Here is a 27587-nt window from a genome sequence, read left to right on the forward strand (position 1 = left end):
ACTTTTAAGCTTACTCTTTCAGACTTGGTAAGATGCATTCTAGAACTTGTTTTGGTTTATTGTTGGAATGATTTATTTATAATTTTAAATAAGAATTGAATATCATCTCATTGTTATTTTATCCAAGGCAGATTCATTCTGAGAAGTGCAATTCAATTGGACAAGCTTTTCCTAAGCACAGGCAAGACACTGTGTTCTAGGTTAGAAATACAAAGATGAAAAACATCATGGAGCCTCCTCTCAAAGAGTTTACACAGTCATAGAAAGGGTGCTGGTCAGTGAATGCCTATGATACATGGTAGATTGTGATAAGAACCACAGAGAGATGCAAAGTAGGGAAATTTGTGGGTGAAGAGAATATTTTCATTTGGGTTGGAGAAGGCAGGGATCAGAAAATTATTCCTAGAGTAAGTGGCACCTCAGCTAAGCCCTGAAGGAAGAAAAGGATTTTTAGGAGAAGATAAAGTGATGGGGAGCAAGGAGGGGCAGCCATGTGGAGTGTTTGTTTTCATTGTCAAAACAATAAATGGAGTCTGCGAGTGACTGGGTTTCACAAAGTGGTTCTATGGAACAGAGGTTTCACAGTCCCTTTTCTGGACCATGTAGATAGGCCCTAATTGGACATGCCTTACACATGGTATATAATGTAGTATGTAATGAATGTTGAATGAATGGGTACCTTTGAATCTACGTCTGTTTTGTCTTCATGATCAATTTAGAACAGTGGCTACTATAGGTAAAGCTGAGTACCACAGCAGCATTTTCTATAGGGTATTGTCAGTGCTTAACTCTGCCCAGGAAGACAGAACATAGCCACGTGGGAGGCAGGTGCTGATAACTCCAATCACTTCTGCATGAAGAGCACCAGTTCCAACACAGTGAGCCACCCAATTAAAAAAATATGAGGTTGGAGGAGCAAAAAGAAAAATCACCAAGATAAACCCAACTATAAATGTAACTCCAGAGATTTTTAATTCTCAAGCATATAGCTATAGTTTGGATCTAAGCACTGCTAGGCAGTTACCAAATAGAGCTGTCCAAAAACGAGAATGGCAGGCTTACTGTGGTGTACTTCATTTCCCAACACTGGAGATATTTAAACAGAAACCAGATTACTACTTAGCAGAGATATTGTAGAGGAAATACACAGGGCAAAGTAGGTTAAACAAAATGACCTCTGAGGTGCCTTATAACTCATGATCAAATGAGATATATACAAAGCATTTTGCAAAGCTAAAAGGACTTTCTAAATATTGGTTGTTGTTATTTGTTATTATTATCATTATTTTATGACTATCTCTCCCTAAATGATCAATAGAGGAGGAGTTAGAGGCAATATATGGGTGGATATGGCAAGATCATACCTCATGAGGATTAATTGAAGAAACCAGAGATATCTATCCTAGGGAAGATGAGCGCGGGGGCATGATATTTGTCTCAGAGTATTTGAAGGGCCATCATACAGAAGAGAGACTGACCTTACTCTGCTTAGCCTCAGAGGTCAGAAGTAGGAGCAATGTGTAAAAGTTGCAAAGAAGCAAATTTTGGTTTGATGGAAGGAAAATCACCCTAGCAAGGAGTGCAGTGGAGAAGTGGAATGGGCTGATTCCAGAAGCAGTTGTTTCTTATCTCTGGAAATCCTCGAGCAAAGGCTGGTTGAGCACTTTGTGGGTATGATGCGGAGGGAATGCTTGTTCAGGAACAGGTCGGACTAGATGATCACTGCTGATATTCTCTAACAAAGCTGGTGTTTGAAGGAAAACTGCAATACCTGTTATCTAAAGTGTGCCGCATCCAAAAGCAAGCCTTAGCAGGAAAAAGAAAGATGGGTGTAGTTCATGCTTTACTTTGTGACAAGGGTTGGGAGGAATTGAGACTTATCTGGAAACAACTGTGATATGAGAACAAAAGTCTTCAACCAAATTAAAAAGAAACACTTTGTTTACAAACTTTCAGGCACATTCAGTTTTCCACCAGTAGCCAAATGGAAGCAGGATTGAAATCTGGGGGTGTCTCAAAAATATGATTGCCTCTGGTTCACCCAACACATGGCTCTATCAGGTATAGAGGTTGTGGGGAGCTGAGCCATTTGTATTTAACAATGAATCTGCCTCCTCACCAATAAAGGAAGATCAAAAACACATTGATTAAGGTGGCTACTCCTTATTACCTGAGACCACAAGCAAGTTATTCAACTATTATATTTCCTCATCATTAAAATGAATGGGTTGGACCATCCTATGAATTCTATTTTGTTCAAAGTAACATATAAGATATTAGAAGAGATTCAAAGGAAACCTGTTTGCATGGAGCTTATAGTGTAGTAGGGGAGAATATATCTGAGTAGACTGGCATCAGGGACAGGTGAAAAAAGTTACATTACAAAGATACTGAAGATAAATTATGTCATGCTAAATTTGTGTTAATTTTTTTCCATAAGAAATTAATGTGAGCCCGTATTTCTCATAAAATATCTATAGCCTTTAGGAACAGTTAGTATTATGGTATTATCACCATTTATTTGGAATCGTGAGATCCAGGTTCAAATCCTAGGTCCAATTCTTGCTATTCCAGGAGCAAGTCAGCTCTCCTTTCTGAGCTTCATTTTCTCTATCTGCAAAAGGGAAATGATACTTGCACTACCTCACAGGATGATTAGGAGAAAAGCACTTTTGTCAACCCTAAAGCAGAATATGTCTGTGTTTTAAGGAGCTGTTTATCAGACAAGGAAAATAAATCAAATAAAGACAGGTCAAGTGATTTGCCTAACAGTTATCAGAACACACAGGTTCTGAAGTCTTGGTTTAAGTTACCTTCACTGCTAAATGATTCTGTCACTTACTGCCACAAGGAAGTACCAGGGTATTAGCTATAGAGACCATCATGCCTTTAAAAATTTACAGATGCACTGATTAAGTGCTTCTTGAATCTAAGTTGGTGGGATAAGTTAGGTAATAGATTGGATAAAGAACTCTGTAGTCAGGAAGATATGAATTCAAAAAGTTAAGTCAAAAAGTTAAAGCTATTATTATCCCCATTTTACTGGTGAGAAACTGAGGCAAACAGAGTTAAGTGACTTGCTCAGGGTCAAACAGCTAATACATATCTAAAGAAGGGTTTGAACTGAATCTTTGTGACTCCAGGACTCATGCCATATCCATTGTGTCCTCTACCCATTTAGAAAGATACACATACAACTATAAATCAGAATTAATCTAGCTTCATTACAGAATGTTTTAAAGAGTCGGAGGAATTATCAATCTAAATAAGAAAAAGAAAGCCAAGCTTACAACCAATGATCCCTACAGATGTGACTTCAAAGTCAGAAATCTAAGGTGCCAAAAAATACAGGCAAGTCATTTAAAGAGGAAGTTTAGAATTATTTACAGTTTGTAGAAGGGGAAGATCTGGGCACTCAGTGCTAACCAGGAACAACCTTTTAGTTATAACTGCCCGCACGCCATTGTAGCCAACCTGAACAGCAGCAGCATTTCTTTGTAGCTGAGAATAACTTTAATCACATCTGTCTTTTCCAACAGTTTCTGAGGGCAAGGGAATCTGACCGGTTACGCCAACGAGCTTGTAAGTCTATTTATCTTCTTTTTTCTTTTCTTATGCTTAAAAAAAATTATGGAGACAGCTAGGTTGCGCATGGATAGAGCACTGGCCCTGGAATCAGAAGGGTCTGAGTTCAAATCCAGCCTCAGACACATGACGCTTACTAGCTGTGTGACTCTGGGCAAGAAACTTAATCCCAATTGCCTCACCAAAAAAAAAAAATATGACAGTAGTAGCTTCGAGGCTGTTCCTCAAATATAGGGCATACACAGGGGGAAAAAAATTAGCAAATCCCCATCCCAGGTATTAGGACCAATGAAAATGTTTGTTGAGTGGATTCTGGTGGGCTTCATGCCCAAACTACCTTTGCTTCAATTTCACCAGGGGTCTGCACCAAAGAAATGATCTGCCCTATTCCCTATTCCCAGGAGGCATAGCCAGGGCATTGCTAGATACAGAGGACTAAAACAAGTGTCTAAGAGGTGGGCCTTTGCAAAAAGGGCAGCCGAATACAGAGGACAGAGCACTGGAGTAAGCATCAGAAAACCTGGGTTTGACTCTCAGCTCTGCAACTCGTCAAGTCACCACAGACAAATCTACAAAGCTTTATGAACCTCATTCTCTTTATCTATAAGGCAATTTGGCCTAAGAAGTAAAGTGACATAAAGAGCCATGGACTTTAGGAGTCACAGGTCCTGGGTTCAAATCCAAACCCTGCCACTTACTATCTGTCTGACCATGGACAAATCACTTACCCTCTCTCTGGACCTTAGGATCTTTATCTATAATATGAGGGTGTTGGGCTAGATGGTCTCTAAGTTCCTTTCCAGCTTTAAGTCTATGACTCTATTCAGATAAGTGGTTCAAGTGCGGTCAGGGGACCCTTTCAGGGTATCCACAAGGTCAAAACTATTTTCATAAGAATACTAAGACATTTTAATTTCCAACATGGCCAATATCACAAATATATAACAAAAATATAACAAAAACTCTTGTGGGGAGGGGTTCCCAATAATTTTTTATGAGTGCAAAGGGGTCCTGAGACCAAAAACTTTGTGAACCAAAAGGTTAAATGTGCTCCAAGTCCTATGATGTCTAAATTTTGCCCAAAGACCCTTTTTGGAAGAAAGGGTGGAGGGTTTATGAGTTGAGTCACCTCTCAGGACAATCAGAAAAGAGGTCACTCAGAGTAAAAGGTGTGCACAACGACCTTGATTCTGCTCAGCCAACGATACCTCATCTTTTTAGTGTCGTGAACTCCTCAGCATTCTGGTGAAACCCATGGACCACTCTCAGAACAATGCTTTTAAATACATAAAATAAAATGCACAGGATTACAAAGGCTATCAATGATATTGGTATTAACTTATCAAAACACTTTTTAGAAAGGTCATAGGCCTGAGGGAAAAAATTGGACTAGGCCTTCTGTGCCACAATGCCTAGAATTAAAGGAATCACAGGGTTAACAACAGAGGGAAACAACTCCTCTGAGGATCAGCAGGTACAGACCACTGAAATTCTCCATCATTGCCTCAAGCATACCACTCCTAGGTCACCCACCAAGTTGTCCAGTCATTTTTCAGTTGTGTCTGACTGTCTGTGACCCTATTTGGGGTTTTCTTGGCAAAGATACTAGAGTGGTTTGCCATTCCCTTCTCCAGCTTATTTGACAGGTGAGGAAATTGAGGCAAACAGGTTTAAGTCACTTGCCCAGGGTGACACAGCTAGATTTTAATTAAGAAAGATGACTGTTCCTGACTCCAAGCCCGGTGTCCTCCTATCATCACACTTCCAGGCAGAGCTACAAACCTCTACTGTTAGCCTAAGGTAAACTAGGACATGCATAAATTATGTTTTGTCTTCTGTTGCAGATATACCCCCCAGGTTTAATACAGATAAGCCGAGAGCACACCTGACAGGTAATTTTTCTTCGTTGGCAATAAGTCATTCCCTAGAAAACAATCAACTGAGATACATGGCCAGAGAGAAGAAATTTGGGGGTACTAAGCATTGAACATTCCCTGTGATTGGGACAGTATGACTTTCTTTGAGGGTTTAGGAGCAGAAGCCAGGTTTCAGAACTACAACATATCATCAGTGGAAAGGGGCTCCTCTGGGAGGACATACCCTCTATCAGTGGAAATCTACAACTACTCTGCATCTTACAGGCTCAGACAGTTGGCTTGTACATTGAGGTTAAGTGATTTGCCCAGAGTCGTACAGACAGTATGAAAGGTTTGGAAAGGACCTAAGAGGATATCAAATCCTACTCCTCCTTTCCACGGGGTTTAGGGAGGAGTCCTCTCTACATCTGCTCTTTGATGCCCAGGGCAAGCAAAAATATTTTAACTGCCCACAAATGTTTCTATTTTGCAAAAGGACCCCAGGGGAACCCTCTGAGTGTATCAGGGGCAGAATATGAAACCAGCTTTCCTGCCTTCGAGTTTCCTTTCTCATCATCTCACCAAACTGCCTCACATATGGTATAAATTAGGATGGAAAAATAGCCACGCCCTGAAATAGCCTCAATGTTTCATTTTAAGGATTTTCCAAAGTTGTAGGATATGAAGGATATCGGCTTCAAACTGAGAATCACATCTCTTCAGAAAAAAATCTTTCAAGTCTGGGATTTCCAGTTCTTCTGTCTTATGAATGAACAGGACAAAAGTGTTACACGAGAAAAACCCTTAGCATTTAAACTCTCAGGGCTTTGAGCAAATTATTAGTAGTAGTAGTAGTATTACCAAATGCAGAAGGGCAGAGGGATTTCCTGAGGGACTGAAGGGTACGGTTTTCCTATCCAATTCCAAGAAGTGGAAGTATGGGAAAATTAAAGCAATAGCCTTGGTTCTGCTAAGCACCACTTCACAAAGGCTAGGACCATGGCTTCTCTTCCTAAGTCCTTGGCACAGGGTTCTGTGCACAGTAGATAAATACATATCTAGTGAATTAGGGGGGAAAAAATCAAAATAACCTTAATACATATATGTACATATAGACACACATATAGACACATACTGTTACAAAATCAGCTTTTTTCCAGACACAAAAAAAATCAGGATTATTGGTATAGAGGCACAGTGCCTGCCCTTCATTGTGTTCTGCAATTCAGGACTCCAAATTTTGTCCCCAGCTTAGAAAGGTATCTTTCCAAAATCTTTCATTCTTGCTGAGCTATGAGGGTACATCTAACTTAGTGACTGTCACTTATTTCAATATAATAATAATAATAAAATATTATAATAATAATAATTAACAATTACACAGTGCCAACGTAGCACACAACAAGAGTTTATATAGTGCTTACTATGTACTAAGCACTATACTAAGTGCTTTACAATTATTATCTAATCCTCAGGATAACCTTAGGAGGTATTATCCCCATTTTACAGTTGAGGAAACTGAGGCAAACAGAGATTAAGTGACTTGCCCAGGGTCATACGGCATAATAAGTGCCTGAGTATAGATTTGAACTAGTCTTCCTAACTCTAGACTCAGTGCTCTAACCATGTTAATATGTTAACAAGCTATAACATCAGGGGCTTGGTAATGCTTCCACCCACACAGATTGCAAGCCACTGCAATTTAACCTAAATTCTTCAAGAATTACTACAGTCAAAAAACTCATCACCCTGAATCCCTGGTGAAAAGTCTCTCCAAAGTCAATGAGATTGTTCTCATACTCAAAGTCTTTAGTACTTGGAAGGAAGGACCACCACAAGTATAGACTTTAAGAGCCTAGCATGCCTTCCTCATCACAACAAGGCCTCACTGACCAGTGGGAAATTCTTTACTTCCACACCAATCAGCTGTTCTTCTGCAGACTACCCACATAGTGCCTGAGATGGAGAGCACAAAAAAAAAAAAACAGTAATAACTTGCCTCAGAAACACACCAGAGAAGGTTTTGAGTCCAAGCAAGACATGCAAAAACACATTCAACAACATCTACTTCCTCTCCAATTAATTTTGGGTTTGTTGGGGGTTTTTGCTTTGTTTTTGAGGATTGTGGTTGTTGAGTTGTTTCAGTCACGTCTGACTCTTTGTGATCCCATTTGGGGTTTTCTTGGCAAAGATATTGGAGCGGTTTGCCATTTCCTCCTCCAGCTCATTTTACAGATGAGGAAACTAAGGCAAACAGGGTTGAGTGACTCGCCCAAGGTCACACAGCTAGCATGTGTCTGAAGCTGAATTTGAACTCATGTCTTCCTGACTCTAGGCCTTGCACTCTATCCACTGGGCCACCCAGCTGCCTCTTATAGCGTTGCTTGAGGTTAAATAACTTGATGAAAAATCACAGAGCATTTATAAGAGGCCAAAGTTGAAGTCAGACTTCTCTGACTCTGAGACAGGATCTTTAGCCACCATACCATATTGCCTCTCAATGAATTTTGTTCATTTAGGACAATTTTTTTTATTTTTTAAGATCTAAGTAATTAGCTTTTGTATAGAATATTTTGTAACCAAAATATCCCTAAGGCCTCCCTGTGACCTTTTTCTGTGATCCTTCCTGGATGCCTTATCAAGGGGTGCATTCCTTCAGAATGAAAATCAGACACATTTAAATATACATGGTTGTTGCCACCTGCCAGAAGGAACGATTGAAATTGAGTAGCTTAGACACCATTACACATTAACCCGACCAATTCAAAGGCGATCTCAAGAAGCTAGTTACTTGTATTCAACGCTCTGACCTTCCTTCTGTGATTACTTTATAAGCATTAACTTTACTAAGCAACTGAGAGTCAGATGAAAAATATCACAGACAAAGAAAAAGGAGACTCCTATAGTAGCTAATAAGAATGCGTTCCTATTTTTTGTCGGACATCTCTTCTTTTGCAGGAGAGATATCCACAGATCACTTATCACAAGGGAAGACCCTCTCACACTTTGTGAGAATGTGTGTGTTTGTGCATGGGCATACGCATGCATGTCTGTTGGCTAATGACCAAATGTCAAATTGTCCCTGCAGAAGGAGAGCTGGCAAACAAGTGGAATAAGAGCTCTCTTTAAATTTCTCTGGTGAAGAATAATCAGTCACTTTAGGGAAGATTCATTGTGGATGTCAGTACATGAAAGTGTCAACTAAGCCTGGCTGCCTTTTACAAAATTGAAACATTCTTGTGGGAAGTTAAAATGTTTCTGCTTGTCCTGGGCCTTAAAGGCCAGATGTTGGGCATCTCAGGCCACATGTCATAGAGGGGATTCCTCCACAACCCCCATAGAGGAGATGGGTGGTGCCTCTAACTGAGGTTTAATGAGCTTGTGGTTCTGGTCATTTGGCTTCTATTAGAAGACCCACAATGAGGGAAAACACACAACCCTTGAAGCAGGCCATCCCCCTTTGGGACAGCTGTCATTTTTAGGAAGGCTGTCCTCACACTGAGCTCAAATCTTCCGCTCTGACTCCTACTCATTGCTCCTCACGCTTCTTCCATATAATAGCCCTACAAGTATCTGAAGACAGTCATCACGTCCCCTCCAGCTCACCCCTTCTCCCGCCGAACATTCCCATTTCCTTCAACCAATACTTCTAACACTCTCTCTCCAGTCCTCTCATCTTTCTGGCCCCTCTCTTATGGATGCACTGCAGACTTTCATTGTCTTTTTTAAACTGTGGTGCCAAGATTTGAACATTGCACTCCAGTTGTGGTATAATCAAGGTGGAGTACAGGGAAACTGGGAGTGTGCCGGAGCCAACTCATCCTCAGCTTTCAAGAGCTGATTGTTAAATTTTCAGTGTGAGCATTTGCTGATCAGAAACCAGCAACACTACAAATCAGAGCTTGATTTGTTTTCTTGATTTTCTGTATTTAAGAAAAGTTAGCCAGGTGGCATAGTGGATAGAGTGCCAGGCCTGGAGTCAGGAAGAATCATCTTCCTGAGTTCAAATCTGGCCTCAGACATTTCCTAGCTGTGTGACCCTGGGCAAGTCACTTAACCCTATTTGCCTTAGTTCCTTGCCTGTAAAATGAGCTAGAAAAGGAAATGGCAAACCACTGAAGTATCCTTGCCAAGAAAACCCTAAATGGGGTCATGAAGAGTCAGACATAACTGGAACAACTGAACAACAACAAAAAATTAAGAAAGCAATGCCAAAAATCTTAATAATGCAGATTTCACTTTAAAATATCATGGGTAGACTTATTTTTTTCAGAGACATACTTATTAAACATTTCCCAGCATACCACTGAATAGAAGTACTACCTCCCTTCTCTTTGCCCCACTTCATGTAACTATGGGGATTATAATTGTCCAACCTACAATAAAAGAAACTGAGACAGAACTCTGAGCCAATGGTACTTTATTGGTCCATGGTCCCCTCTAATGAAGTGAACCTCAGATCTTCCTCATGATCTGAGATGCTCCCTTCTTCCAGGGCCTGATTTTTATAAGGCTTGATGCCTGAACATTCTAAAGAGACACTCTACCCACTGAACCACTTATGAGTACCAAAAAGTCTCCCAGTCATCATGTTCAGTATCTCAGTCAAGAAGACATCCAAATTTATTGTCTTAGGATTACTCAGGGTTTTAACCCTGCCCTAGTTCTGCTAATTAGGGCAGATGCATTGGAAGCCTCAAAACACCAGATAATTGTGAGTCTCCAACTCTGAATCAAAAATCTACAACTTGAGGGGCAGCTAGGTGGTGCAGTGGATAGAGCACCAGCCCTGAAGGCAGGAGGACCTGAGTTCAAATCCAGCCTCAGACCAAACATTTGACACTTATTAGCTGTGTGACCTTGGGCAAGTCATTTAACCCCAATTGCCTTAAAAAAAATAATAATAATCTACAACTTGGTAAAACCTGCCCCAGCCCATGTTCCCCTGACACATCATTCAAGAAGCCAGAGTCACCTCCATGCCATAATGGGGGCAACAGAGGAGGATTTTGGTTAACAAAAGTGCTGTATATGTGTTATTGTTGTTGTTACTATTCTTATCATTACCTTATTTTTCATCTTATTCAATGGAGATCAGATGGAAAAAGTCCCAGCACTGATCACTATGCTGCTGGCATTCTTTTATATTGAATATTCTATAGAGTCTTGCAGAAGTAGGGAAAATGGCTGCTTTTTGTAATGAAATAGAAGTATTAGGATGTAGGCTCGCTAAAAACATCCTTAATGCAACTCCAGTAGCAAAGAAGAAGAGGAAGGGTAGGAGTAAGCACCTCATCTTTTTCCCACAAGTTTGATTTTTCCTATTTTAAAAGATTTTTATTCCATGTGGCTTTGAGATTATGAGTATTTATGTGACAATATCTAATAAAATCATTCATTTTTATTGAATTGATGTGATATCCAAGTGATTGTGGGCAGCAGCTCCATCTATAATAGCTCTATCTATGCTCTGATTCCAGTAAGTTTCTTGGTTAAATTCTCAAGGATATTTTGACATCTATATTTGTAGCATGTGTATTTATCATCATGACAACTCAATGAAAGATAGAAAGTTTCTGATATACAATTTGAACCACTGGGTCACATCTTGCTGGCATTCTTTTATTATTTGTACTTACATTTAGCACCCAGTTACGTGGTAGGTACTAAATCTTTGCAGCCTGCAGGGACGTGCTGTATAGTTTCTTCTGTTCCCTTGTATAATCTGCATTGATCACCAATGCAGGCTCCTTAAGGATAACTCTTCTGTAGTATCTGGTGGTGAAAATCTGGTCCTAAATTCCCATCATAAACAATTCTGTTTCCAGAAACATATCCACATCTCTCAGTGAACTATTTCACTCTTCTTTGTCAACATATATTTGACTGAGTTCATGGGCATGTCACTTAGGGAAGGATTTTTGATGACACTTAGATTTTAGCTTTTTCATCATCTCCCTAGGTAACTACTTCTGGTTACATTCAACAAATCCAATGCTGCGTACTAGTTCTCAACATTTACTATTGCTTGACAAAATAATGTCTGTCGGTCTATTCTAAAAACATTTCTATAGGTTTTGGACATGTTAATCATGTGCTCTGAGAATCCCTGTCTATCCTCTTCCTCCTTTTGTGTAAGAATTAGTCATTATTCCATAGTTGCGCTGCCTCACAATAATGAGTCCTGTGTTTTATTAATATTGTATGAGCTTTTATTAGGATATTTTTCAAATCAGCTATAGTCCATTTTATTGTTCAGAAGGCATACATTAAGACTTACATTGCCTAAGTATCATTGCTTTCAATATAATCTTCCTATTTATGATGAAGGAAGGAAGGAAGGAAATAAGAATTTTTTTTAAGTGTCTACTACAGTTAGCCCTTCCACATCGCAGGGGTTGGGGTGTGGCACCCCACAACCTGGAAAATCCGCATAAAATTTTTTTTGCCTTCCCTTCGTACCAGAGAAAAAGTCTGAATTTTTTTTCTTTTTCCTTTATGGAATATTTACAGTGCCTTACTATAAAACTGGGGTTGATATTATACAATACTATACACATATTTTATGCATTTCTGAATTTCTAAATTTTTTTCTGTGATATGTGTGGGCCTTCATGTGTTGTTTCCGGCTTCCGCAAAACTCCCCAAAATTTCCCATTTAATTTCTTATGCTGACCTGCGATATACTGAGATCACAATAGGGAAAGTTATGATATGGAAGGGACAACTGTATTTCTAGGTACTGTGCTAAGTACTTTACAAACATGATTTCATTTGATCCTCACAACAACCCTGGGAGGTAGTTGCTATTATTGTCCCCACTTTATAGTCGAGGAAACTGAAAGAAACAAAAGTTAAGTGTCTTGCCCAAGGCAGTGTCACACAGCTAGTAAGTGCTCAAGTCTAGATTTGAACTCAGGTTTTCCTGCCTTCAGATCCAAAGCTCTATCTACGGTGCCACCTAGCATATCTGATGAAAATGGTGATGAGTGTAGTTTTCTGAAAGCTGAACGATGTTGGTGCTATAGAAGAGGTGAGATGTACTTCCCTCTTTTCTTTGTAGTTTTGGGGGATTCTGGGTATAAAATATTTCCTATACTTTCAGACATAGTAGATGTGTTGGTTGGATTTGGTTTTTTTGTGTGTTTGTTTTGTTTTTGGTGAGGCAATTGGGGTCAAGTGACTTGCCCAGAGTCACACAGCTAGTGACTGTTATGTGTCTGAGACTGAATTTGAACTCAGGTCCTCTTGACTCTAAGGGCAGAGCCCCATGTGGATTTGTTTAACTGCTCTTTTCACCTTCTTTCTTTTTTATTCTTTCTTTCAAAGGATGGGTCCCTGGATGTGGGAGGGGGAGGAATATATTTGAAAATTAAGGCAGCATAAAATCAAAAGATGCCACTAAAAAATGAAAAAAAAAAAGAGTAAAGGTTCATTGAAAGGAAGGCTTTGTCCTTAATGACCTGTCATTTATTTTACAGGGGTCTGTTGATCCCATGTGAGTAAAGTGACCTTATTTTGGTTTCTCTCTAGCTGTTCGACAGAAGTCTATGACTCCCATGAAAGATTCATGGCCGGCGCTCCAGTGGGAACATAAACTTGGCTCTGCCTTCATCAAAAACCAAATGAATTACACCAACAACTTCCTGGTGATCCCAGAGTCGGGAGACTACTTTGTTTATTCACAAGTTACTTTCCGAGGCAGCACGCCAGAGTGCGGTAAAATCAACCAAAAGAATCGGTCCACCAAGCCCAATTACGTAACCCAGATCATCACCAGAGTTACTGACAGATACCCGGAGCCAACACAGCTTTTAACAGGGACCAAGTCAATCTGTGAGATAGGCAGCACGTGGTTTATTCCAATTTACCTGGGGGCTGTCTTTCCTATGCAGGAGGGGGATAAGCTGATGGTGAATGTCAGTGACATTTCTCTTGTGGATTATACCAAAGAAGACAAAACATTCTTTGGGGCTTTCCTGTTATAAGGACTAAGGAAGTTGTCGCTGTGAAAGAATATTCTGTTTTCATTGAATATTTCCAATTCCTAATTTTAATCATTTGTTTGTACTTAAACCCAGAATACTTCATGAAGGGGGAGGGGGGAGAAGGGGAGAGAAATTCCACTGTCTGTAGTTTAGGTGGGAAGTTTTGAGCTAGGAAAGCACTTTATAATATGCCTAAAAGATGAGAATTCTAAGCAAGATAGCAAGAGAAAGTGTCATGGAACACAGAACCTCAGAAGTAGAAGAGATCGTGGGGCATAGAATGCTGAGTTAGAAGTAACCTTAAAACACAGAATGTCAGGATTTGAAGAAACTTCAGAACACAGAATTCTTTAGCCAGAAGGAAACTTAAAATGCAGAATGTCCAAGCTAGAAGGAAGCTTAGATAACAAAATGCTAGAATACAGATCAGAACTAGAAGGGGCCGTTTTATAAATTATCTATTCTAACCCCTTGATGTTTTACGTGGGGAAACTGAGGTCTGAAGAAGGGAAATGACTCACTCAAAGTCACACAGTCAGCTGATAGAAAAGCAGAAAGATTACTACTTGAATAGCCCCTGAGGGGAAAAGTAGGTACTAGGGAAGGAAATAAGCACTTAAATAGCTCCTCTGTATTCCAGGCATAATATAAATATAATCTCATTAGATCCTCACAACAATCCTAGGGGAATGTACTATAATTATTATTCCCATTTTACAGTTGAGGAAAAAGGCAAACAGAGGTTAAGTGATTTGCCCAGCATCGAATAGCTAGGAAGTGTTACATGACAGATTTGAACTCAGATCTTCCTGACTCTTGACCCAGTACTCTATTTTCCACGCCACCATCTAGCTGCCCACTGAACAGAAGAGCAAGAGGAAAATTCATTAAGAGGGATGGTTTGATGTGTGCCCTCTCTGTCCCCTCTATCAATCTCTGATTCCTCATTGGTAAAGTAAGGGGGTTGGACTAAGATGCTTGACATATAGAATAAAACACTTGGTTTCAAGTCAGGGAGATCCAGGTTCATATCCCACTTCAGATACTTACTGTGTGACCCCAAGCAAGGCACTTAACCTCTCTGTGCCTGTTTCCTTATCTGTAAAATGAAGACATTGGCCCATAAGGTCCTTTTTAGTTGTAGCTCTATGGTTTAAGATCCCAGGATCCCTTTAGTCCTAAATTCTATGAGCCCCTAATCTTCAAGAAAATGGGTTTCCTTGATGTTCCGCTGTATAGATTTGTCATTAAGTAATTTGAGTTATTTCTTTCAGCTCAACTTTGTGAATCGCCATGCATTTTCTCAAGGTTTGGGTTGGATGACCTTTAGCAATCACAATGTTTTCACAATTGAACTTTGAGATCTCCTTGAAAGTGAAAAAGCAAGAAAACATTCATGAGGAACTCTGCCAAACAGGGATTTTTCTCATGCCAGATGTGGAATGCACCCAGAGTTGTGTTTTCTCATCATGACATGCATGCACATGACAATGAGTGAATCAAGAGGTGGACATGGGCAACAAAAAGCAAGCACCATACAAAGAAACCCCTTCTGAGTGCAGGAAAGGGCACTTGCTATGGCAGAAAAGTAATCTGGCCTTCAATGCCAAAAACATCAATTCACTAAATCCACATCTTCCACCGGTTCCAAGAACTAAAGAAATGACATCTAGACCTGTTATTCAAGTTGGCGACTTCTTACCTCACTCAAAGATGGTGGGAACATTAAAAATCTTCAGAAAGCTCACTGCAGAAATACCAGTGCCCACCTTGTTCCCACTCCAGCCAGGTATATTTAGCCTTTGTTACCTGGAAGTTCATAGAAGAAAATCAACTTAGAAAATGCATGGTCAGTCACCAAACCTGAAGAAAGTCAAAATGGAAGCTAAGTCTAAGTTGGGGCTGGATTTGGGTTATTTATTTCTTTGTTTAAATCTGTTCATATTTATTTTATCATCATTGTAACAGAGGACAAAGTGTTGTGGGGGGAAGGATTTATAATCTTTAACAAGGCTTCATATTATGATTAGGAACCCCTTGATAATGAAAGAATATCCCTTGAAGGAAAGATAAAAGAATTGAAGAATTTAGAGCTAGAGAGAATTTTAGAGGTCATATAGTCAAACACCTTCATCTCACAGTTAGGAAAACCAAAATGAAAAGTGGTTAAAATGTCTCATTTGAGGTGACTCAGATAGTAAATGGCAGGGCAAGGATTTGAACCCAGATCCTCCAGGTCCAGAGGTAACATACCTTCCACTATACCACAGAGCCAGGAGTGGGGAAATGCTTGCCTTTTCACTTCCCATCATCTCAGTTCCCATCCTGACCATAGCATTCTGTTGCCTTTGGTATGCCATCTCTCATGGATGAGTCCCAACAGAAGAAATTTGCTGAACTGAGCTGGGGGAGGGGTTGGCAGGACAAATACCAACCAAAGAGATATGGTTGAAGACAAAAATGTGAATTTACACTCCTGTTTGTGAAGCTGGTAAGTTAAATGTCCTTCTTGCATTATAAACATTATCCCCTCTGTTGACCTGCCTTTATAAAATAATGCAGATAGATTAGATCAGGTGTTCTTCACTTGGACCCACAGACCTAAGGTTTCAAGCGATACATGAACTTAGATGTGAAAAACAATGCCTCTAACTGAAATTTAGCATTTCTTTCAATTATTTAAAAACATAATTCTGAGAAGTCCATACTCTTCACCAGACTGCCAAAGAAGTCCATAACACAAAATAAGGTTAAGAATTCCTTACTAAGTGACTTCAATGGTTTCTTCTAACTCTAAATCCCATGAGCCCCTGATTCTCCTACAGTGTTTCTTGCTCTCTCTTGATTGAAGTGATATGGAAGGTTGCCTAAGGAGATTTCCTTAAAATGGGAAAATCTTCCCAAAATCTTAAGGGGAAATCACAAAAGAGGACTGCAAAGCAAGAGCCCTTGTATACATTTGCTCTTCTATGTCAGGTTTCACTGAATGGATCAGGCTAAGCAAAGAAATCTTGTCTGGACATGGATGTTTACAATAATAGGACTTCCCTACTACACATCAGGAAATGAGGCTCTGTGAAACCCCTACAATTAATTTATTTTTGTCTCATTTATAAGTTTAAGTTATTTGTCAGCCTTCCCCTTCCGTCTTTCATAGAAAGATGGAATTTGGCATCTAGCTTAGCTCAGGTATTTAACAGCCATTTCATATAACTATTCAAGATCCATTTGTCAGTGCATAAATGTGTCTGTGGTGTATGTACACATAATGGTAAGTGCTCTACTGTTTTAGTGTGGCATGGAGGACATTTCACAGGTGACCAGAAGTTGATTTTTTTTTCTACTCAAATAAGCAAGCATTTATCTACTATGCGCCGAGTGCTGTGCTAAGTGCTAGAAATAAAAAGAAAGGCAAAAATCATCTGTTCTTCAGGTGCTCACAGTTTACTGGGTGAGTCAAAGTGAAAACAACACCACGAAAACAAGATATATACGAAGAAACTGGAGATAATCTCAGAGAGAAGGCACTGAGATTAAGGAGGAGTGACACTGACTTCTTGTAGAAGGTGAGACTTTATCTGAGACTTGAAGGAAGCCAGGGAAGCCGGGAGGCAGAGATGAGGAGAGAAAGACTTCTAGTTGTTGGGAACATGTGACATCTACGTCAGCAATTAACCTGCCCCCAAAAAAAATGTACTTATAAGAATAAATTGTAGGAAAAGAGATTAAATCTAAGGGATATACTCAAGGCACAGATTTAGGAAATTAATTTGACTCTGCTACTAATGAATAGAACTCTCTATACATCCCTATAGATACATATAACTATATAGATATATTCATGCAAATGTATACAAGTATGGTCCCATACATCCGTGTGTGTATGTGTGTGTGTGTGTGTATGTGTGTGTGTATATACACACACACACACATCAAAGTGTATTTAGAAACTTAAACAGCAGATGTTTTGGTTTAGACCTGTGATTTTGTATGTGTTGGTAACTACAGGTAAAGGAAATTCCTTCCACCAAAAGAGATCAGTAACTCAGGGGCAGCTAGGTGGTACAGTGGATAGAGCACTAACCCTGGAGTCAGGAGGACCTGAGTTCAAATCCAGCCTCAGACATTTACTAGCTGTGTGACCCTGGGTAAGGTGAGTCCCTTAATCCCAATTGCCTCAAAAAAAAAAAACTGAAAAGATCAGCAACTCATACATACCTTCTAACATTGGAAAGTTGTCAGGTGAATAGAGCCTAAATAACTTACTAATGGTCACACAACCAGTGTAGGTCAGAAGCAGGACTCGAGCCTTGGCCTTCCTAACTACAAGGCTGTCTCTGTTCACTACTCCAGGCTGCCTACCCTGATTTTAGTTACTACTTGGGTTTACAGGGAATTCACTTTGCTGGTTCTGAGGATAGAGATAAAACAAACAAACAAACAAACAAATCCTCATCTATGGATACCTAGACATTATTCTACACATTTTCAACCCCAAGGATTCAAAACACAGTGTAATCCAACTATCTAAATCTCCTCTCTACTCAGATTCCTAGAATGTCAGAGCTAGGAGAGACCTTGAGAAGTAGACTCACAGAATTCTGTGATATAGAATATTAGAGCTAGAGAGGAGCCTCAGAACACAAAATGAGTGGATTTGGAAAGAGCCTCTGAGACCATCTTAGTCTGACATAAGCCCACCTACAGATAGGGAAACAGAGGATGAGAGCAAAAGTGATTTGGCCAACATCAGTCATTTTCCCACTCTACCTTTGCAACTGATTAAAGTAACTACAAATATAGCTATTGCTATTTTTTGTCACAAAACATATAAAGGTTAAGGTGGTACATGAGATCAGATAGTTGATAATAAAATCCATGTATTTTCATTGGTTTTATGTTTTATGTTAAAACGTCACATACCCAATGTAAAATGCATTTTATATATTGATGGACCTGTACCTCACTGATATTGTTTCCATATCTTCATGCACTACTGTACTAATGCTAATTAAAATAAATGTAATATTGTGTTTAATAGATAATGAGTTTTTTAAATGGCATTGAAACCCATGAACTATTTCCTGTTTAATAAATGCTTTCTTCTGTCTGTGGATCTGTGGAGTTTTAATGCAATGAGAGAACCTATTAGCAATGGAGATATTGAATCTCAAGATAGATTAATTATATGACACCAAAAGCTACATCAACCCAGACAAAGCAAAGGAGAGAATTAGACTAATGACCCTGATAAGAAATAATAATTAGGAATTAGCCGCTAATCATCTCTACTTTCCACTTTTACCAGGGGATAGTATATCAAAGAATATAAAGTCAGTTTTCAAACGAACAGACACAAGCTTTCAGCCACCATGTAAAAATTACTCCAAATCATTAATAATTTGAGAAATGCAAATTAAAACAACTCCAAGACGCCATCCCACATCTATCAGATTGACAAAGATGATAAAAGAGGGGGAAAAAAGTAATTTTTCACAAGACTGTGAGATGGCAGGCACACTCATACACTCTTGACAAACCTATGAAGTAGTTCAACCAATCTGGAAAGCAACTTGGAACTATCCCCACAAAGTCACTAAACTGTGCATGCTCTTTGATCCCGTGATACCACTACTAAGAATATACCCCCAATAAGGTCAAGGACAAAGGGGAAAGGGGCCCACATGTACAAAAATATTTATAAGAGCACTTTTTGTTGTACTGAAGAAACAACTTGGGTGTTCATCAAGGTGGGGATGGCTGAACAAATTGTGGTATATGGATATAACGGATATATTATGTTATATAATATAATACAATACAATACAATATATTGCACTATAAGACAGGATCAGTATTAGAGAAACTTGGAAATACTTATATAAATTGGCACAGTGAAGTGAGCAGAAGTGAAGTAACCAGGAGAGTAATTTACATGATGACTGAAATACTGTAAATGAGTACAGCTTAGGAAGATTTTGGAAAATCTGACCAAAGAAGGGACCAGCCATGACTTCAGAAGACTAATAATTAAGCATGCTAACAACCTCTTGGCAGAGAAGTAATGGACTAGAGAAACATACATTTGCAGACATAGCTAACGTGTAGATTTGTTTTACTCAACTAAGTTTATTGGTTAAAAGAGGCAGCTTCTCCTGGGAAAGAAAGGGAATTAGAGGGTGGTAATGAGCTGAAATGCCAAGAAAACCATGGACAGAGTCTATGGGGTTATGTAAAATCAACCACAACTGAAAGACTGAACAGAAACACCAAGCTGAAACGGGGCTCTAGGCCCTAGCATAGAGTAGGGACTATGTCAGTCCTGGATTACTGAACGACTGGTAGACAACCAGCATTTGGGGCTGAACTTTGAAATTCCTTCCTTAGATCCCAGTAGGTGATGCCAAAAAAAGAAGGAAAGAACATCAATGAAACATTTTTTAAAATACACAGATGATAGCAGAAGGAAGTTCAGAAGGGTCAAACACAAGCAGGGAAGGTGTTTTGTTTTGGGGTGGTTTTTTGCTATCATTTTAAATGTAATATGCACTTTAAAAAACTACATATAACAGAAGTTCAGTCTCTTTTCTCATTATGTACATTGGAATGTTCATGTTTGTTGATGTTTATTAAGCTCATCATTGTTTAGTCATTTCAGCTGTGTCCACCTCTTCATGACCCCACTGGGGTTTTCTTGGCAAAGATATTGGAGTGGTTTCCCATTTCCTTCTCCAGCTCATTTTACAGATGAGGAAACTGAGGTAAACAGGGTTAAGCGACTTGCCCATAGTCACATAGCTAGTAAGTGTCTGAGGCCAGATTCAAACTCAGAAAGATGGGTCTTCCTGGCTCCACGCCCAGCATTCTATTTACTGTGCCACCTAGCTGCCCATTAAGTTCATAGTAGAAAATAAAATTTAAAGAGAACCTGAAAAGGAATGAAAGTTAGGTTGTCATGGTAATTTATTGGGTGGTTTTGAGGAAGATCATTGAGTTTTGACATTTCTTCCAAATCTGAGATTGAATGATCCATGAAGTTCTAGTGTGAGCATGGAGGAACAGAGGGGAAGGTAACCAGAATGATGTCTGAAGGACCTAGGGATGTTTAGCCTAGTGAAGAGAATACTTAGGGGAAACATGATAGCCATCTTCAAGTGTGTGAAGAACTATGGAAGAGGGTCTAAATTCATTTTTTTTCTTGGCCCCAGAGGACAGGACAGAACTTGGTGGAAGTTGCCAAAAGACTTTGGTTTGAGGTGAGGAAAAACTTCCTAAAAACAATTATAACTGTCCAAACGTAGAATAAGCTGCCTTGGGACATAATGGGTTTCTCATTGCTATAACTCTTCAAGGCAAAGCAAAAAGTAAAAACTTGTCAGATCTTAATAAACATTAATCCCATTCCAACTAACTGAAAGGCATTGTACTAGGTGGTGGAGATATCAAAACTAAAAAAAAAAATACTGTATTAACTACCTACTATACTTAACAAGATGTTGAACTATGCACTCCAAGGTACCTTCCAATTTTGAGATAATGCAAAATTGAGGCTCAAAGATGGTCTCTAAGGATGCTTCAAGCCCTAAGTCATTTGTTATACAACTAGTGTCCAAGTGAAGACTTGAATTTAAATTTTTAATTCCAAATCCAGCATCCTTTCCACCACACCACACCATCTTTCCTATGTAAATGAACAGTGTTTCCTTCTTAATGCAGAAAACCATCAAGAAATCCTATGCAGATTTCCATTTTCTGCCTTCCTCTACCATCATCCCCAGTCCCACCCAACTACTCATAGTGCCAATCCCCCACCAATCCTTCCCTCCAGAATTAAGGAAAGGAAATCAAGTTTAGAAAAGCATGAGATTTGTTTAAAATGGCCAGAGGATTCCAGCACAATCATACCATATGGCTTAGGATTTTTTTAAAGTTAGCTAATACTGGGACATGTAATATCCCAGAGTACATCTTTTATGAGCTAAGGACACAAGGGAAATCCTCATGATTCATTTTGTCATCTAAAAATTCCTACTTCTTGCTTTGAATTCCTGAGATCAAAGGAAGTGATTTCAGAATTCAATACCAGTCATCTGCCAGTTCATCAGTCAACCAGTTTCCTAGCATCTACTCTATTTAGTGGCCACTTCAGTGTTTTGTTTGGCACATCCCCATGTCTGCACACTGCCTTAGCTCTCCACCTCTCAGGAAAATTCTCCTACTGCAGCCTGGGAGTTAACAAATCAGGGTTTTTCCATCCTTCTCTGTGACATTTTCTCTGGTACTTTCCAACATATGACAATCTTGTTGGACTACTCCCATTGTCCATGAAATCTCAGATTTATCCAGTCTATTCACTGGTATATTGTGGGGCCTCTTTGGCACTTCTCCAATCCCACTCCAAGGATATGTACTTCTGATTGATGAAAGATCATGATTAGAAGGTCCCAGATCCACCATGATACTCTCTGGCTATCTTCCTGACATACCACCTCCATATACCTCACCCCCAGCTTCTAACCTGAGATATTCTGAGAATAATTATCCAATAAAAATCAATACCATTCCTGAAAAAGACAAGTCAATCAACTATCTTACAACTTTGCTCACCATTCCTTTGACCTCTCAGACCAAAACACCCTTCCCTTGCCAACACTCTCACATATGTGTTGCATTCCCCTATTAGAAGGGAAGTTTTTTAAGGGCAGGGACTGTCCTGTGTTTTGGTTGGTTGGTTATTTTTGTATTTGTATCCTTCTCCCTTCTCCTCACCACCTCCCTCTACTCCCAGCACTTTGGCACATCATACACACTTAATAAGTGTTTTTTCCATTCATTCATTCTTTTCCTCACACTTGCATACCATATAACATATATTCATGTGGAAAGGTTGTATAACATACAGTAAAAGCCTCAATTGTACATTTATATTACACTTAGTACAGAGAGTTAGGCTATCCAGATTTTCATCCCATTCTTTTTTTTTTTGGGGGGGGTGAGGCAATTGGGGTTAAGTGACTTGCCCAGAGTCACCCAGCTAGCAAGTGTTATGTGCCTGAGGCTGGATTTGAACTCAGGTCCTCCTGACTCCAGGCTTGTACTCTACCCACTGTGTCACCTAGCTGCCCCTCCGATTTTCATCTCCATAGCTAATAAGCCTGCTAATGAGTGCTAATACTAATCAATCCTGTATGTATGTACACATTGGTCAAAAAGCCAGAATTATGGGTCTAGATATGAGAAGAAATGGATTCTAGTCCCAGCTTTGCCAAGAGGTCCCTAGGCCAGTCACTTTTCTTCTCTAGGTCTCAGTTCCCTCAACTACAAAATGACAGTATTTTAATGAGTGATCTCTAAGGTCTATTGGTAGTTCTAACATTTTACATTCTATATTTAACATTCTATGTCCTATGGTAACTTCCAGTTCTAACTGGCCATATTCTAAGTCATTTCCAGCTCTAACATTCTCTATCCTGTGGTCCATTTCTAGGTCCAACCTTTTACGTTCTTGGCTCTCTTCCAGCTCTAACATTCTATTATACTATAAATATGTGCATACTAATGTATACACAAATGTACAGAGGAATATAAAGGTGTCCACTCTACCACTGGACTGTGAGCTCTTTGAGAATAGAGACTGTTTTATTCCTTTATTTGTATCCTCAGCACTTACCACAGTGCCTAGCACATAGTAGGCCTTAGAAAATACTTATTATCTTGGCTTGACTTGAAAGGCAATATAATGGAATAGAAGGAGTGCTGACACAAATACATTTTTGGAAAAGCTAAGAGTTTACCCGATAATTTTTGAAATCTATTTGGAATTATGAGAGAAGAGTTCCTAAATTGTTTATCTCTTTAGACTCAGGAATCCCAGTCCTTTATAGCGGAGGTTAATGACGGAAAAGTCTCAGTTGCCAAAATATTCATAGTAGCATTTTTGTGGTAGCAAAAAAATAGAAATAAAGTGGGTACTCATCAATTGTGAAATGGCTGAACAAATTGTAATATATGAATATAATATGATATTGTTGTTCCATAAACAGTGATATGCTGATAAATATTTAACAGCTGGCTCTCCAGGGGGAAAAAATAGTATGCAGGACAGACTTTTAAGTTCAATCTGCATTATCTAAATTTTCTCCACCACTTTCTCAAGTCTAGACTATCACAAAGCAATAAATAAAGCCCTGATTTCATACCATTTCCACTTAGACCATTTAAACCATTTATAACATTTTCAAGGTGTAGATGTTCACATTGAAAATTTAACAATTGGCTCCTGGTTGCAGGAACAAATGGCTCCAGTATGTCCCTAGTCATAAGAAACAATGATTACTGGTACCTCAGAGAAATATGAGAAGACTTGTATGAATTGATGAAGAGGAAAGAAAACAAAGCAGAGAAACAATATATACAATATCTACAGTTAGTGAAAGGGGGAGAAAAGCACAAAAAGACAGAATTCAAATTACGAAAAATGCCTAATATTAGTCCCAGAGTATTAATAATGAAACACACCTTCCTCTTCTTATTAAAGTAGTAGTAGGCTACGAATATGAAATGTTGCATGCACTGTCCATCATAGACATTGTCAGGTTTTTTATCTGCTTTTTCTCTGTTATAAGAAGGAGTACTATGAAGAGCAGTAACTGAGAATTGATAGGGGGGGGGGAAGCATGAATAAAGCATTTTTAAAAGAAAGAATGCTAGACTGAGAATCAAGAAGACCTGAATTTATTATTTTTATTATATTGTTTTAAAATAAAAACCTGCCTTTTCTCCCTCCCATATAAACTGTGCCACCACTGAAAAAGAAAGAAAAACTAAACCCCTATTATGAACATGTATAGTAAAGCAAAGCAAATTCTCGCATTCACAATGTCCCATACCACCCCCTCACCACCATCAGGAAAAAATTTGCAATCTGTACTCTGAGTCCATTAACTCTCTATAAGAGGTAGGTAGAATGGTTAATCATGAATATGCTAGAATTATGGCTAGTCAATGTGTTGATCAGAGTTCCTAAGTTCTTTCTCTATGCAATATTGTTATTGTATAATTTGTTCTCCTGGTTCTGCTCACTTTTCTCTGCATCAGTTCATATATGTCCTCCAAGTTTTCTCTGAAATCACCCCCTTCATTTCTTACAGTAAAGTAGTATTCCATCATATTCATGTACAATAACTCATTCAAGCATTCTGCCATTGATGACTGCACCCTCACTTTCAAATCATTTGCCACTGAAAAAAAACTTGCTATAAATATTTTTGTATGGATGGATCTTTTTCCTCTTTCTTTGATCTCTTAGGGAGTACAAACCTAGTAATGGGTCAAAGGGTATGCACATTTTATGTTTGATCTTGGTGTTGATAGGAAGCCACTAGAGTTTATTGAATGAAAGGGGGGTAGGGAAAATGTTAATATGGTCAGACCTGCAGGTAAGGAAGAGCAGTTTGACAGATGAGTGAAGAATGGACTGGACTAGAGAAAGTCTTGTGACAGACAAACCAACCAGAAGACTATTGCAGCAGTCCAGGCCTGAGGTAATAAAAGCCTATATCAGGGTGGTAGCAGTGTAAGAGGAAAGAAGGAGTTGTATGCAAGAGATGTTTTTTGTCAGTGTTCCCAATACAGCAAGTATGAGGTGGAAATAAGAGTTGCTTTAATTTTTATTTCTCTAATTATTAGTAATTTAGTGCATTTTTCATATGGCTATTGATAGCTTGTATTTCTTCCTCTGAAAACTGACTATTCATATCCTTTGACCATTTATCATTTGAGGAATGGCTTTTATTCTTATAGATTTGAATCAGTTCCATATATACTATAGAAATGGGAAATTCACTTTATCAGAAAAATTTGCTACAAAGATTTTTTTTTCCCATTTACTCACTCTATTGTAATTTTGGCTGCATTGGTTTTGCTTGTAAAAAAAAAAGCTTTAATTTTATATAATCAAAATTATCCATTTTACCTTCTATGATAGTCTCTTGTTTGACCATGAGCTCTTCCTCTATCTACAGATCTGACAGTTAATTTCTTCCTTGCTTCTCTAATTTATTCACAATGTTACCCTTTATGTCTAAATCACATACTCATTTGGAGCTTGTCTTAGTATTTGGTGGGAGTTGTTAATGTACATCAAATTTCTACCACACTGCTTTTCCATTAATGTCAAACAGTGGGTTCTTGTTTCAGTAGCTGTGATCATTGTGCTTATCAAACATGAGGTTACAGTGGATTTTTTTTTTGCTTCCATATGTTGTATACTTAATCTATTCTACTAACTAACTTCTCAGTGTTTTACCAGTATCAAATTGTTTTGATGATTATTACTTTGTAGTATAGTTTGAGATCTGGTACTAGTAAGTCACCTTACTTCACACTTTTTTTTTAATTAATTCCCTTGATATTCTTGACTTTTTGTTCTTCCAGAAGAATTCTGTTATTATTTTTCTAGTTTTATAAAGTAATCCTTTGATAATTTGATTTGTGTGGAACTGAGTAAGTGACTTAATTTAAGTAGCATTAACATTTTTATTATATTGGCTCAGTCTATGAGTAATTCATATTTCTCCAATTATTTTGATCTGTCTTTATTTTGGGAAAAGGATATTTACTTTTTTATCTTTCTCTTAACTTCTATGTTTATACTTCACAGTTTCTATACATATACCGTCTTTTCATCAGGAAATCTTCTATTTTACTAATGCTCCATTTTTCCCTGTAGTATTATACTGTTTTTGCTAGGCAAGTTTTTGTTGTTGTTGTTGCTGTAAGCCTATATCCTTTACCCTTTGGAATATCATATCACAGTCTCTCCACCACTTTATATGGGTAGCTAAATCATATATGATCCTGGATATGGCTTGAATTCATTTTTTGTAGCTATTGGCAGTATTTTTTTCCTTTGACCTGGAAGCTCTGGATTTTGGCTATAATGTCTGCAGATGTGTTCTTTTTGAGGTTTCTTTCAGGAGATGACCATTAGATTCTTTATATTTTCACTTTGAGCTCTGGTTTTAAGATATCTCAACAATTTTCTTTTATGATTTCCTGAAATATGCCTAAGCTCTTTTTTGGTTATGGCCTTCAGTTAATGTAATGTTTCTTAATCATTTTTTTCCTCAATCTCTTTTCCATGCCAGTTCTTTTTGCCATGAAATATCTTACATTTTCTTCAATTTTTCAGGCTTTTAATATTTTGTTTAATATTCAATGTTCTACTATTTCTTGTTTTCTCCTGTAAATATTAGCTTTTATTTAGTCTACTGCTCTCCACACAGAGTTTTTTTCTGGGGCAAATTTAGTACCTCTTGTCCTAAGCTATTAATTGTCTTTCCATTTTTTTCTTCCACAACTCTCATTTCTTTTCTATTTTTTTCCTTTAGTGTTCTCACTTGATTTTTAAATAATTTTAGCTCTTTAAAAAGAAAAACTCTTGCTTCACTTCTTCCAGTAATTCTAGTTGAACTTATATCCAAGCTGTATTTTCCTTTGAAGTTTTGTTTTTAGATATTTTATAGTCATTATCTTCTTCTAGGTTTTCATTTTGAGCATTCTTATCTCCACAATAGCTCTTCATAAGGGGATTCTCTTTTCTTTGTTTCTTTGTTTACTCTTCTTCCAATCTACTTTATGAGTTTGGAATTTATATTAAAGCTAGGCTCTATATACTTCTAGATGGAATTGTATGTCCTCTTGGGTCCTTCTGCTGATTTCTTGAAGTATTGGGTGTTACTTCAGGGTCGCAGGGACAGTTCAGGCTAGGAACTTGAAAACTTTCAGCTTTCCCCAAGTGGTTTGATCTGGGACAAAACCTTCTCACTACCTTTCTGGTCGGAGCTCTGTAAATTCCTAATCTGGGTTTAGATCTGAGAAACACGCCTGTGAGCTTGCCCCTCATTGACATACCAGTAGACTACTGCTCAATTTTGTGTAGGTTCAGAATAATAGAGCTGTAGGTGCTTCTTTGTTCTCACATTTCTGCTCTGGTTATTCCACCACAGGCTTCAGACTGAGCTGGAGGCTGGACCTTGGACCTTCCTCTACTCCTGATATCAGAGACATATAGTTAGTGTGTGACTTCTGAACTTGCTCTTTGTTTGGTACATAGCCTAGGACCCACAAACACTCTTCATCCTTGAATGCTACCTCA

At 38.5% G+C, this 27587-nt stretch overlaps 1 protein-coding gene across 2 annotated transcripts in view; it reads left to right on the top strand.

Annotated features, from left to right (window-relative positions):
- TNFSF15 (TNF superfamily member 15) overlaps positions 1-18545 on the top strand; it is a 31313-nt gene extending 12768 nt beyond the window's left edge. The window contains exons 2-4 of one of the 2 annotated variants that reach the window (XM_020990620.2): positions 3540-3582; positions 5430-5477; positions 12975-18545. In XM_020990620.2, coding sequence (XP_020846279.1) covers positions 3540-3582; positions 5430-5477; positions 12975-13429 — 546 coding nt within the window. In that variant the 3' untranslated portion in view covers positions 13430-18545. The remainder of the gene's footprint in view (positions 1-3539; positions 3583-5429; positions 5478-12974) is intronic. The other variant, XM_020990621.2, reaches the window with a different exon arrangement.
- The last annotated feature ends 9042 nt before the right edge of the window (positions 18546-27587 follow it).

The sequence above is a fragment of the Phascolarctos cinereus genome, unplaced genomic scaffold, assembly GCF_003287225.1.
Source record: "Phascolarctos cinereus isolate Bilbo 61053 unplaced genomic scaffold, phaCin_HiC Scaffold_2;HRSCAF=192, whole genome shotgun sequence".
NCBI lineage: Eukaryota > Metazoa > Chordata > Mammalia > Diprotodontia > Phascolarctidae > Phascolarctos > Phascolarctos cinereus.